The sequence below is a fragment of the Siphateles boraxobius genome, unplaced genomic scaffold (assembly GCF_051911475.1).
Source record: "Siphateles boraxobius isolate OS27281-9 unplaced genomic scaffold, OSU_SipBor_1 16, whole genome shotgun sequence".
NCBI lineage: Eukaryota > Metazoa > Chordata > Actinopteri > Cypriniformes > Leuciscidae > Siphateles > Siphateles boraxobius.
In genome coordinates, this window is record NW_027508766.1 from 3752574 (window position 1) to 3765469 (window position 12896).

The following is a 12896-nucleotide window of genomic DNA, read 5'->3' on the forward strand; positions in this document are numbered from 1 at the left end:
TGAAGTTTGTTATACCCTCACGACTGTATCATGCGAGGAGAAACAAAAGTTCAGATGTCGAATAGTAAACTGGGTGTTGGATGTAAAATAAGTGTGATTTTCTTTTCGAAAGTGTGTGCTCCTAGCCTCCTACCCGTATACCTCTTTGCTGCTCAATGAATTCTGCTGGAAATAAACAGCTCCCTCTGCTGTGACAAAATCATAGAGGAGACGTCAGTACAGTTAGTGACTTCCCAGAAGCTTTGACTTCTCTAAAGACTATAAACACTGTGATGCTTTGCTCCACCAAGAGGAATTCAAAATCAAGATTCACTTCCTCGTTCATTAATTCATTTACAATTTCAGCTTGGTAAAGAAACAGTTGTTGAATGAGGGCTTGTCCTAAATAGTTTTGTTTGCTGCCACCGCAGTATAGGAATAGGAATAGTAATAGGACGCCTGTGACAATGATTTCAGGGGGTAAGGCAATTCGGGTGTCTACAGTATATAGTATTTTTTTTTTAAGGTAGGCTAATTATTACTTCTAAATGCTGGAATTTGTTTCTTGAAAATCAGCATGATCTAACTTTCGATATTTTCCTATCAGTTTTGACATTTAAGCAACATTTAATAGTTACCGTAAACATTAGCACAGGACAAGGCCATGTGTCCAGATATGTGTTTGGGTGTGTTAATAAACGACACTGAAGAGCCAATTTGTGTGACATCTATTTATTACCACCAGAATATGAGAAATTTGGAAAATACAAAGATCAGCTTATTTAAATTTCTGAATAAGAAAAATAAAAGCACAAACATGAGGTTACATTGCGTTTCACGAAGAGGAGCAAAGTTCTACCCAAACAAAGTAAAAGACCCAGAACTAGAGTACTAAACGTAAATAATATATTTTTTGCTACACTCTTTGACTCTAATGCCGATCTTTAATTAGACAAAACTGGAATTGAAAGAGTGAAAAACGATCAAAAAATAGGGCGAAAGACAAAGAGAAGGAAGATCAGGATGTTAGTTGAATAGTGAGGTTGAATGAGAGGCTGGTTTAGAGCGCCCCCCTGTGGCTGCCTGAAGTTATAACAGGAGGAGCAGGATCGGCTTTCACTACAATATGAAAAAGAAAAAAGGAAACTTAATTCAAATTGATTCTTGGCGGATTAATAATTTTTTTCTAAAGAACAATTCATGTATGCATTGTAAAAAAAAGGAAAAAAAAGACACCATATCAACAATAATAGTAATCATCAATATTACAAGTAACATCTTTTCAACCAATAGATGCTGGTTTGCAGTTGAATACGATTCTGCTTTGCTGATCACATCACCCACAGACACTAACAGATAGATGAAGTCTGACTCCACTATGAAGGGGCAAGTACGGATTCAAAAAGGACATGTAAGGACTGGATGGATCGGGAAGGGGCAGGGCAAACCGGAGTGGGATAAAAACATAGTTGGGGTTCTGAAGGAGATTGGTGAGGACAGGTTTCAGTAAGGTGGACTGAGGCAGTTTTACTAGCACCCTGCTGTGGAAGTTTCCGCTCCCCTTAAGCAGACTGACCCCAGACACCACGCTGTTTTTCTATCTGGACAGTGGAATAAGTGTGAAACGACTTCTTGCACGTATGTTGAATGTGTAGCCCTTAACCGGGCATAGGTGAACCTCGTTTACGCTCCAAATGTGAATGTGTGAGAGTATGTGTTTGTGCACGTGCATATGAGTGTGTGTGTGTGTGATCAGCAGCACCTGTTACATGCACATATAGGTACCCTACGCGTAATTTAGACAGCACTAGCAGACTGAGACAAAGTTACTCCCCATCACTGATACTCTAAACTCTAACAAGAAAAGCAGGAGGAGAACAAGTGGAGAGACAGAAAGAAATATAGGGGGCGATACAAAGAAGGGGAGAGTTTAAGCGCGCTCTCCACGGATGCGGCGTGCCAGCTGGATGTCTTTGGGCATGATTGTGACACGCTTGGCATGGATGGCACACAGGTTAGTGTCTTCAAACAGACCGACGAGGTATGCCTCACTGGCCTCCTGCAAAGACGCACACAAAATCAGAATGCTAATTAGGCATAAACAATAAAAAAAAAAAATCTTCAAATGGGAATGTGTGCAAAAATGTTTAACATATAATGAATAAATGACAAGAAAAAGCAAGACCAGATAACAGGCTATGCGCACCTGCAGTGCACCAATGGCGGCGCTCTGGAAACGCAGGTCTGTTTTGAAGTCCTGGGCAATTTCTCGAACCAGACGCTGGAACGGCAGCTTACGGATCAGCAGCTCAGTGGACTTCTGGTACCGACGGATCTCACGCAAAGCCACAGTACCGGGCCTGCACACAGTAAATGTGTTTGATGTAGGGTTTATTACAGTAAAACTTTTACAATTACAATTACAAGTCTGGAATATCACCTGTAGCGATGAGGTTTCTTGACTCCTCCAGTTGAGGGAGCGCTCTTGCGGGCGGCTTTGGTAGCCAGCTGCTTACGGGGAGCTTTTCCTCCGGTGGACTTACGAGCAGTTTGCTTAGTACGGGCCATTGCTAGTCAATATCACCTGAGGAAAAAAGGAAAATAACTACCGTTTTAGAGTAAAGACAGTTAAGTCAGTAAATCATGGGCAGGTTTATGACATACAAGCCAGGAATGTAAAAAAGTTTAGTAACAATAATTTAGCAGGGCTTTCTATTAGCTGTTTAATAATAAGTATACATTCTCGTGCACAGATTCTACTAAAAATAGAGTCTCTAGTTTTACACTTGTTTTGGTATTTGACTCCCTGTCACATATGCTATTTCAGGCCACTTCCTCCAGTACGTCACATTAAACCTAATAAATAAAAGCAACCACTCAGCGTGGACTGTATAGCCTTTCAACCAATAACAGACGAACGTAGAACAACAGTAAAGCAGGAACCAGTACCATTTGAGGAGTCCAAAAAACGAACCAATCACAGGCCGTTCTGCCAGTTATGGGGGCAAAGCAGTCCGTCTAAGCCCCGCCCTAAACCGCAAGATTATGGCTGCAATTTGAACGGCAACTGGAGAGAGTCCGTGCTTTGAGGCACAGGGGAGGACGTGAACTTTGAAATAAAATTCAAAATCCAATGCATGCACCGCAAAACCAACAACACAATACGGTAGCAGGCATCCTTGGGCAACTAAATATTCGGTAAAAATGAATATCGGGCGCGAATTTACGCCGTTTAATCGAAGTAAACAGAGACATACGAAAGTGGGACGGATTTCAGTGTGTCCTCCGACACGAAAAGGAGAGCCTGTTTCTCTCGCGTCTCGCCATCGGCTTTCTCGTTTTCAGACGATGCGAAATTTAACGTTTTAACGCTCAAATAAACATTATTCTATATTAAAGTTTCACAAAGCTGTTGAAAAGTATATCAGAGAGAAGACAGTGATGAATTGGGGCACTTACCTCAGGTGAACGTATTTTAATTCGCGCAGTGAAATATGTGCTCAGCTTGTCTGGCAGTGTCAGTATTTACTATCTCACACACAATGGGAGCGGGTTGGCCAGAGCCAAAATGGCCGCGATGTCAATCATTCTCTCCCAGAATGCAACTCAATAAAACTGTAAACACAAAACTACCCATTTTTACAGTACAATTTCAATTACGATTTTCGTTTTATTTACCATGTAATTAGAGGGATTCATATTAAGTATTTGAAGTACTGTGTTTCAGATTACGTTTGACCGTATTCCCTTTGTTTTTATGCTTTTTTTTCTCAATGGAGGTCATCGGGTTTCGAGGACAGGGTGATAGGTCCATCCACTGCTGGTTATATAATAATAACAACAACAACGTTTTATATTATTATTAAAAATCTTAAACATTTTCCATGACTCCTTTGATTTAAGGTATGTCATCCAATATACTATTATTTTTTTATGGATACAGAATTGTTTTGGGGCCCTAATGTATAGCTCAGACATCACTTGTTGGCCAGATGATTCCAGATTAATGTTTTAATTATTTCAGGCTGACATTTAAAACCACCCTTCAGCCATGTAGGAACTCTATCTTAACCAAAGGTTTCATTTCTTTCTCTTACGCTCACTATCTTTAAGGCTTCAGTGACATTTCAGGAAGGATGTGCCATTTTCTATGTACCAAAAAAACAACACAAACAAAACAAAAACGTATGCCTTGTAATAGTTGCATATGTAGAAAAACACTCCGTATTCTGCTACTAAATGTAGTTTTGCGTTTAGGCTATAAATTCTGACTGTAATACAATATGCCGTGTTGAGTAATTGTCTCAAAGGTCCTGAAAGCTTAAGGATCAGTGAGTAAAAGTGCTTTGAAGTCTTTAATGTGACACACTCTCTAATTCATGTATAAAGTGGGTAATGCATCAGAAACATAAGATTAGCGATGGCAGCTGGGTAGAAGCGCGGTGTATTTATCTATTTATTTACTTATTTACTTACTGACTGACTTATACCCATAAGTGGTGGGTGTAGCAGCTTTATCAGCCATAATATTACATTCTTTTATTCCCCCAAACCTAGTTTAGATCATAGAATTACACCTAAACATGAATAATTAGCTACATAACCTGTCATCTTTATTTTATTTTTGAAATACAAAAAAAATGCAACAATATGGTGAATCTGTTACTGTTACCATGAGTGCAGATGTCAAACATCTTATAATTGTGAGATTAATTACAGACAAGATAAAATGGAAATACAGATGGGATGGTAATACTGCAAATTCAGCAATTTTATTGCAGTATTTTTCATTCCACTTCCTTGTTCCTCTAATAGCAATATAAGCCTCATTCAATGCTTTTTCTTGGAACCAACTGCAGTTCCTCTTATAAACAACAGAGAGCACTGTCCTCCTGATAAAATGAAACAGACAGTCTGATTAGGTAAGGATGGGGAAGTAGTGAATAAACTCTGATGGACCCATTCACAAACTGCAATGCTGTTGGAGAGCCAGCTTTAATGAACACTGATATCACTGTTTCATTTATAAAAATGTATCTCAACAAGCACACAAATACATTTTCATATCAGTATCTATTGTAGCTAGCTATTTGTCTCATTGCCTAAACATGCTCTATAAGAATATTAGCACACATCTTGCTTGAAATATCTTTCATATGAAACCTTAAAGTAGTGACAATGTGTAATTTTAATGAATTAAAACATTGCCTATCGCTGTCAGAAAAAGCTGTCACTGGAGCGTTACCCTTTCAGAAGGTTCACCTTGGTACTTTAGGTGCATTAGTTCCTATAGGCTACATATTATACTTTTTGACAGGGCAACGCTCAAGTGATAGATGTTACCTTGACATTACTGTAAAAAAGGTTTCATATTTTGAATGTGATGTTTAGAGTTTCTGCCCAACAGTTCTCATAAGAATGATATTATATGCACAGCTTTAGTTACAAATAAGGCAAACAACAATCCAGCCTATCCTCCACCCACACTCATCGCCTGTGTGCTCTGAAAGGTCAGCCAGGTATCACAGCAAGGTGAGACTCAGTGTGAAAACAGTTACAGCCCATATGTCCTCATCTCCACACAGAACACCTTTTCCATCCCCCCAGTTCTGGATCAGGCTTATTCCAAAACCTCCAATGTGCAGTGTGCCATTTAAGAGCATTTATTTACTATTTACTATACGCTTTTGACTGAGGTGTATCCCAAATCAGCTGTATTCACACAGTCACCTTCTAAACTGACAGTGTTGTTGGGCAGCACGATACTGCTGAGTTACTAGCAAGAACACTGGAGTGCTGAAAAGGTTTAACAATTACCAGATTTATGAGCGTGATCAGCAGCTATAGCACAGTATGGTATGGCAAGCTGCTCTATCTGGGTTTGCGGTAAAAAATTGCACAACCATCACTGGTGCAACCCATCCATTTTCACAATCCCGGCAGCTTTAACTAGATAATATAGTTAATAGTTTAATAGATAAAATTAGTTATAACTTCCATTCAAGACAAAAAAATAAATTGCATTAAAAAACTGAATTTGCTCTAAATTACATTATCTCGATTAACGGCAGTACAGAAACAGAATGGCATGATTGCTGAGCTGGCAGTCTGTTGTGTATTTAAGCACGTGTTTAAATCCCTTACCCTTGAAATTAGACACAATAACACTGTATTTGGGGAGGTGGTATGGGGCAACGAAATGGAAGACTGCTAAGACGGAAGCTGGAGATTTGAAGGCAAAAGATGGGATCTGGCTCCTTGTGCCCTTGAGCCAAACACTTTGCTCCATCTTATTCCAGGGAGGGGACTGTGCCTGCAATTAGTGAACTGTAAATAGTTTTGGATTAAAAGCATCTGCTAAATGGCAAAGATAAGTAAGAAAACCCCCAGCAGCATTCATGTTGGTTTCTTGGAAACACATATTTTAAAAACACAAAGCTTTGTTCTTAGTCTCAGAGCTAAACCCGTTGTGGATTATGTCCTTAGTTTGCAGTCGGGTATTCTCAAATTACTATACGGCATACATTTAACAATTTTTGGGCAAAGTATTATTGTTTTTGTTTTTTTCAATGATGGCTAAGCTAAGCATTTAGTGCCTTATGGTACATCATCACAGACATGCACACGCATTAAATAAGCAAGATGAATGCAAATGTGCAGATAAGAGACCATGTCTGAACGATGTGTAAAGCTGCTGACCTTTGTGTGTGTTCAAATTTCCATGTTGGCAAGAAGTTCTAATCTATCACCTTGTATTGGATTAATCATGAGGCTTTCTATGAAACTATGTGTGTACAACAGGGTTGTTAGTTATCTAAAACTAAAACCATATACAAAAATTTGTAACTTGAAATTAATTAATAAAACGCTAACTGAAAAAAATAACTTTATGTCAGCAGGCTGCCAAAGGTAACATTTTTATTTATTTTAACTTGATGTACAAAAATAAATAAAACTGAAATGAAAAATTAATAAAACTAGGTAGACATTTTTTTTAAATGGGAAAAAAACTAAAAACCTAAAAAAATAAATAAAAATCAAATATGAAAAAAAACTTAAAGAGTATCTCAATGATATAAATTGTACACTAGTGTACAGCAATTAGTCATGGTCATGTCTCTTTTCAAAGTGAAACTGACAGGATGCAAAAAATATAAATTAAATTTCAACAATGTTAATATTCTATACACACATGCAACAGAAACAATTAAAGTCATTGCATTTCTTTATGCTAAATTACCTTTGTTAATATAATTTAGCAATACCCTGACAGAATAATCCTCATAAATGATTCAGGACATATACATACAAATGATATTCTTGCTATAATGTAATAAAATCATAAAAATCTTATCCACATGATGATAGTTTTCCCTTTTTAGTCTTGTGTAGACGTGTCCACTTCCTTCCAACCCCATTTCTGCTAGTGGCCTGATTTGGTCCCCCAGCAGAGTAAACCAGCTCTATATTTAACTTCACATAACCTCTGTAGCAGGCTATAGGTGAATCTTATTTGCAGTTACCACTAAAGTAAATGTATAGATTAGCACATGCTAACTCAGCATAAGACCCAATTGATCCTCCCTTTAGATTGTGTTTCTGTGACCCTAAAATCCCTATATGTCATTTGATTAGTACAACGGCTATAGGAGAGCAACTGCAGTCCGAACATGTGCTTGTCAATCTCAGTGCATTGAGAATTGATGTTTTATTAACAAGGTTCGGGAGGAACACGTTCTAATGATCAAACAATCAAGTCAGCCAGCTGTCAGCAATCAGTAATCAACTGGTCCACTCAATCAGCACAAATAAAGCCTATAAATACACACAGTCAACTCACCCATATTCCTCGACAGTTTTCAGCATTTGGCGTACTGCTTTGCTAAAAGATGTCCCAAATGCGACTTTCACTGTCCGATGACGAGCTCAACCATGCTCCGCCGCCATCAGCTGGCCCCAGGACAACCTCTCCGCCTGATACCGCCTCCGAGCCCCACGTTTCATCTCGTGGGCGCCGGTCAGTACAAACAACTCGTCGCACACCAAGACGTCGAGGTCTACCCTCACCTCCACCGGCGAGGACTCCAGCTTCCTCGCCAGCGTCCTCCTATCGTTCGGCCGTGCCAACGATTCCGCCTATTGGAAAGTGGACAGTCTTGAGTCTGAGACAAGCGCTGATAAATTCCTATATTCAGCCCTCGCGCAGGATGACTAAAGCGCAACTTTACAACCTGTATGTTACCTTACAATCTTCAAATATCTCTCCTAATTCCACCCCAGGTTCCAAGGCGGCCAGCAGGCCGGGAAATTCTCGCGAGGCCCCGAATTCGCCTCGCCCGACTCCGCCACCTTCCCGTGCAAGGTCCGGTTTGCCGCGCGCTTCGGCCCGGGGCGCCAGGATTTCTGCGAGCCTGGGTCGCGCTCCAGATTCCACCGCCACGAGACCTCGCCCGCCTCCCGCTTCACCTCAGCTTTTCAACACGGTGCTCCCCGCTACAGCTGGGCCCGCCGGCTCTCATTCTGCTTCCCAGTTTTTTCCTCCTGCTGTTTCTAACCCTTTTCCTCTGCAGTGGCCTCCGGCTCCCGTAGCAGACGCTAGCGTGAGGTTGCCTCCGCTAGCGGCGGAGACTCAAACTTTCCACCATTTTCCAGCGACTACGGCTAACCCCTCCCCTTTTCAGTGGCCTGCAGCCCAAGCAAGTGCAAGACCACCTCCGCTTGCAACTCAGGCTCAGGCATCTCATCCATTTCCTCCTTTACCCCCTGGTGCTTTTCTCAATTTTCCTTCTCAAACCCCACAGGCCGACCTAAGCGTGAGGTTGCCTCCGCCGATAGTCGCAGCCCAGGCTTCTCTCCCTTACAGCTATCTTCTAAATGCCAAATCACAATATTCTCTCTTCACAGCTACCCCGATGACAGTTCCACCAAACGCCGTCGCTCTGGAGCCTCCCCCGGTGACTCAAAACATCCGAGCACAGATTCTGGCAAGTGCGGATGTAGATCTCTCACATTTACTTTCTCTGCCAGTTAGACTGCGGGGATTTTTCAGTCACCTTAAAAAATCAAAATACACATTCGTCACGTTTACTTTCTTTTTCAGAGTTTTCAATTGCTTTCAGCCACTTCACAGACATCATTTGCTCAGCCTTCCCTCATAGGCGACGCGAACTGAATGACTATTTAGCGCTGATAGCCGAGCTCGCGTTGTCCTACGGGGGAGGGCACTTTTACACATACCACAAACTCTTTTCAGCAAAATGCGCTGTCAGGGTTTCTCAGTGGAACCAATGCCCTTACTGGGGAGCACTAGACACTGACTTACACAGCAGAGTTTTCCTCTGCTGCAGGAATATTTCCTGCGCGGTCTGCAGGTCAGTGGCACATTCCACAACATCGTGCCCCCAAGTTAACCCCTTCGTTCCCCCACGCCCTGAAACAGCACCAGTCAAATCCACCAGCTACACACCAAGACCGGCGACTAGCAACCTACATGAGTCTAAATTCAGCTCCAGAGCACTTACAGACAACAAACAGCCATGCAACAATTTTAATATTGGCAAATGCACCAGGCAGCGTTGTCGGTACTTGCACATATGCAGCTTCTGCGGCGGTGCTCATGCCCGTCCCGTATGCCCTGTGTATAAAGATGTCAATAAAAGATCTAAAAATTATTTATCGACTCACGTGAATATTTCTCGCCTTTCCATCGAACTAGCTCACCACCCAGACTCTGACTTCACCGAATATCTGCTGTCTGGCCTACAACACGGTTTTAAACCTGGAGTGGTTTGTCCGCTCTCCCAAAACATCATCTGCGATAATCTCCAATCGGCTCTCGCCGAGCCCGACGTGGTAGACAACCTGATTAAAAAAGAAGTCGAGTCATGCTTCATGATTGGCCTTTTTGACGAGCCTCCTTTCAAAGTTTTTCGCATTAGCCCCATTGGAGTGGCTACGAGAAAGTTTTCAGGTAAGAAACGCCTCATAGTCGATCTGTCATCTCCACATAAATCCCTGTTCCCAAGCATTAACAGCCTGATCCCACTCGACGAATTTTCTCTCAAATATCACGACGTAGATCACGCAGTCGACTTGATAAAAATCGTGGGTCGGGTTGCCTGGCTCGCAAAAATCGACATCACTTCGGCTTTTAAAGTGATGCCCATCCACCCGGATTCATGCCACTTATTCGGAGTGCGCTGGCATGGGAAATTCTATTTCGCCGTACGCTTAACTTTTGGATGCAAAAGTAGCCCCAAAATTTTTGACATGCTATCTGAAGCCATTTGCTGGATCTTGTCAAACAATTACGCAATTCCTCATCTCATTCATCTGCTGGACGATTTTCTAATAATTTCGCCTCCCGGCGCCATTCCAGCAGCCCAGATCCTCACAGTTCAAAAAGTATTTTCCGAGCTCGGAATCCCCATCGCCCAGGAAAAAACCATGGGTCCCGCCACATCCATCGAGTTCCTTGGCATTAATCTAGATTCAGTTCGATTCCAGGCCTCCCTGCCCAAGGAAAAAATCGATAGAGGAATCCTCATCTCATCTACCCTCGTGGACAGTCCAAAGTGTTCCAAACGCGAACTCCTATCCATGCTCGGCCACTTAAACTTCGCCATGCGCATTATTCCACAAGGCCGCCCTTTCATTTCTCATTTCCTCTCCCTCGCGTCTTCAGTCCACGCACTAGAGGATCTAATTTCCATAACTTCAGCATGCCGCGACGAACTCGGGCTATGGATAACTTTCCTTAAACAGTGGAACGGCCTATCTTTTTTTTATAAAGATCTAATTTCCTCCTCCATCGACATCCAGCTATTCACAGATGCAGCCCTCTCCGTTGGCTTTGGAGGGTTCTACCAAGGACGCTGGTTCGCGTCTACGTGGCCCCCCCAAATACAGGACACGCTACAGTCCTCTGCATTATTCGAGCTCTAGTTCGTGCTCGTAGTAGCAGCCTTCCTGTGGGGGAAAGAATGGAGTGCTAGCAGTATTGTAGTGCATTGTGACAATGAAGCTACAGTCCAGTGCATTAATAAAGGCCGTTCCCATTCACCTGCACTGATGCCACTTTTAAGACGTCTAATCTGGATTTCCGCATGTGATCAATTTATCGTAATCGCTAAACACATCCCCGGGTCAAAAAAACAAATTGCTGACTCTCTGTCTCGCTTTATGTTTCAGAAATTCAGGATGCTGGCTCCAGAGGCAGACAAGCTCCCAACTCCAGTACCTCATTATTCGGAAATAATATTCCCATAACCCACCCGCAAAATTCCCTCCTCAACATATCGCTCGACACCATTCTCCAAGCAGTTTCCCCCAGAACTCTCCAATCCTATGTGACCGCATGGAGATGTTTTAAAGCCTTCCACCTTTCTTATAACACGCCATTCCCTGATTTTTCCCTCCTTACAATAACCTCCTTCATCTCTTACCTTAACAGCGTTAAAAGCCTCCAAGTCGGGTCCATCAAAAGCTACTTAAGCGGCATCCAATTTTTTCACAAATTGATTCACGGCGCCCCCTCTCCAGAAATAAATAATTCACAAACCTCCCTCTTAATTAAAGGCATCCAACGTTCCCAGCCCACCCGCCCGGATACCAGACAACCCATAACGTTAGATATTCTTACTAAATGCATTCATACCCTCCGCACAGGCTACCGATCCCTTAATACCTCTCGCACACTCGACGCCATGTTCATTTTAGCCTTTTTTGGTTTCCTAAGATGCTCGGAACTGGCTATCACTTCCAGGTTCGACCCAAAAATCCACCCAAACATCTCAGATCTTTCAGTGCTTGACAGCGATACAATATCGTTTCTGATTAAACAAAGCAAAACAGATCAGACCAAAAAAGGCCACTTCATATATATTTTCAACCTCTCGTCACCAATTGAATCAGAATCAGAAAGAGCTTTATTGCCAAGTGTGCTTGCACTCACAAGGAATTTGTTTTGGTACTAAGGCTTCCAGTGGACATATACAAATACAACATGAAACATAATACTACACATTATAAGAATAAAAAATAAAAATATAAATATATGAGAATAAAACTATCACAGTTGGGTTTAGTCAGAATAGACATTTTCAGATTTACAGATTATGAACCTATTTACAGTGTTTTGAATATTATAAATAAATAAATCTACATATAAGTATCACCTGAGTTGTGGGATATTGCACTAAACAGTGGGAGTATTGCACTTACAGGCATATGCCTTGGGAGGAGTTTTAACTGTTCAGGAGGGAAATGGCCTGCGGGAAGAAACTGTTCCTGTGCCGAGATGTTCTTGTGGCCAGTGATCTGAGTCTCCGTCTTGAGGGTAACAGTTCAAACAGGTGGTGTCCAGGGTGAGTGGAGTCTGTGATTTTACCTGCTCTCTTCCTCACTCTGGAAGAGTACAGGTCCTGGAGGTTTGGCAGGGGGGCACCAATAATCCTCTCCGCAGTCCGGACTGTCCGTTGTAGTCTCCTGATGTCTGATTTGGTAGCTGAACCAAACCAGACAGTGATGGAAGCGCACAAGACAGACTCAATGACGGCTGAGTAGAACTGAATCAGCAGATCCTGTGGCAGGTTGAACTTCCTCAGCTGGCGAAGGAAGTACAGTCTCTGCTGGGCCTTTTTCACAGTGGAGTCAATGTGATTGTCCCACTTCAGGTCCTGAGAGATGATAGTGCCCAGGAACCTGAATGACTCCACTGCTTCCACAGTGCTGTTCATGATGGTGAGTGGGGGGAGTGCTGGGCTGTTCCTCCTGAAGTCCACGATCATCTCCACTGTTTTGAGCGTGTTCAGCTCAAGGTTGTTATAACTGCACCAGGCAGCCAGCTGTTCAACCTCCAGTCTGTAAGCAGACTCGTCACCGTTTCGGATGAGACCGATGACAGTGGTGTCGTCTGC

The 12896-nt window shown here is 42.3% G+C and overlaps 1 protein-coding gene across 1 annotated transcript; it reads right to left on the reverse strand.

The window, feature by feature from the left end:
* Positions 1 to 695: 695 nt before the first annotated feature.
* Positions 696 to 3569, reverse strand: h3f3c (H3 histone, family 3C). Its single transcript, XM_077231143.1, has 4 exons — positions 3439 to 3569; positions 2420 to 2563; positions 2186 to 2339; positions 696 to 2038 (listed from the first exon to the last, which is right to left on the reverse strand). Exons 2-4 carry the CDS (start codon positions 2545 to 2547, stop codon positions 1910 to 1912), a joined length of 411 nt encoding a protein of 136 aa, XP_077087258.1. The 5' UTR covers positions 2548 to 2563; positions 3439 to 3569; the 3' UTR covers positions 696 to 1909.
* Positions 3570 to 12896: the final 9327 nt, after the last annotated feature.

Excerpts from the sequence above, each read along its gene's own strand:
- h3f3c (XM_077231143.1), bottom strand. The coding sequence starts at position 2,547 with ATGGCCCGTACTAAGCAAACTGCTCGTAAGTCCACCGGAGGAAAAGCT. Across the intron at positions 2,340-2,419 it reads AAGAAACCTCATCGCTACAG|GCCCGGTACTGTGGCTTTGC; the intron begins GTGATATTCCAG and ends TACTGTGTGCAG. Across the intron at positions 2,039-2,185 it reads CCGCCATTGGTGCACTGCAG|GAGGCCAGTGAGGCATACCT; the intron begins GTGCGCATAGCC and ends GCGTCTTTGCAG.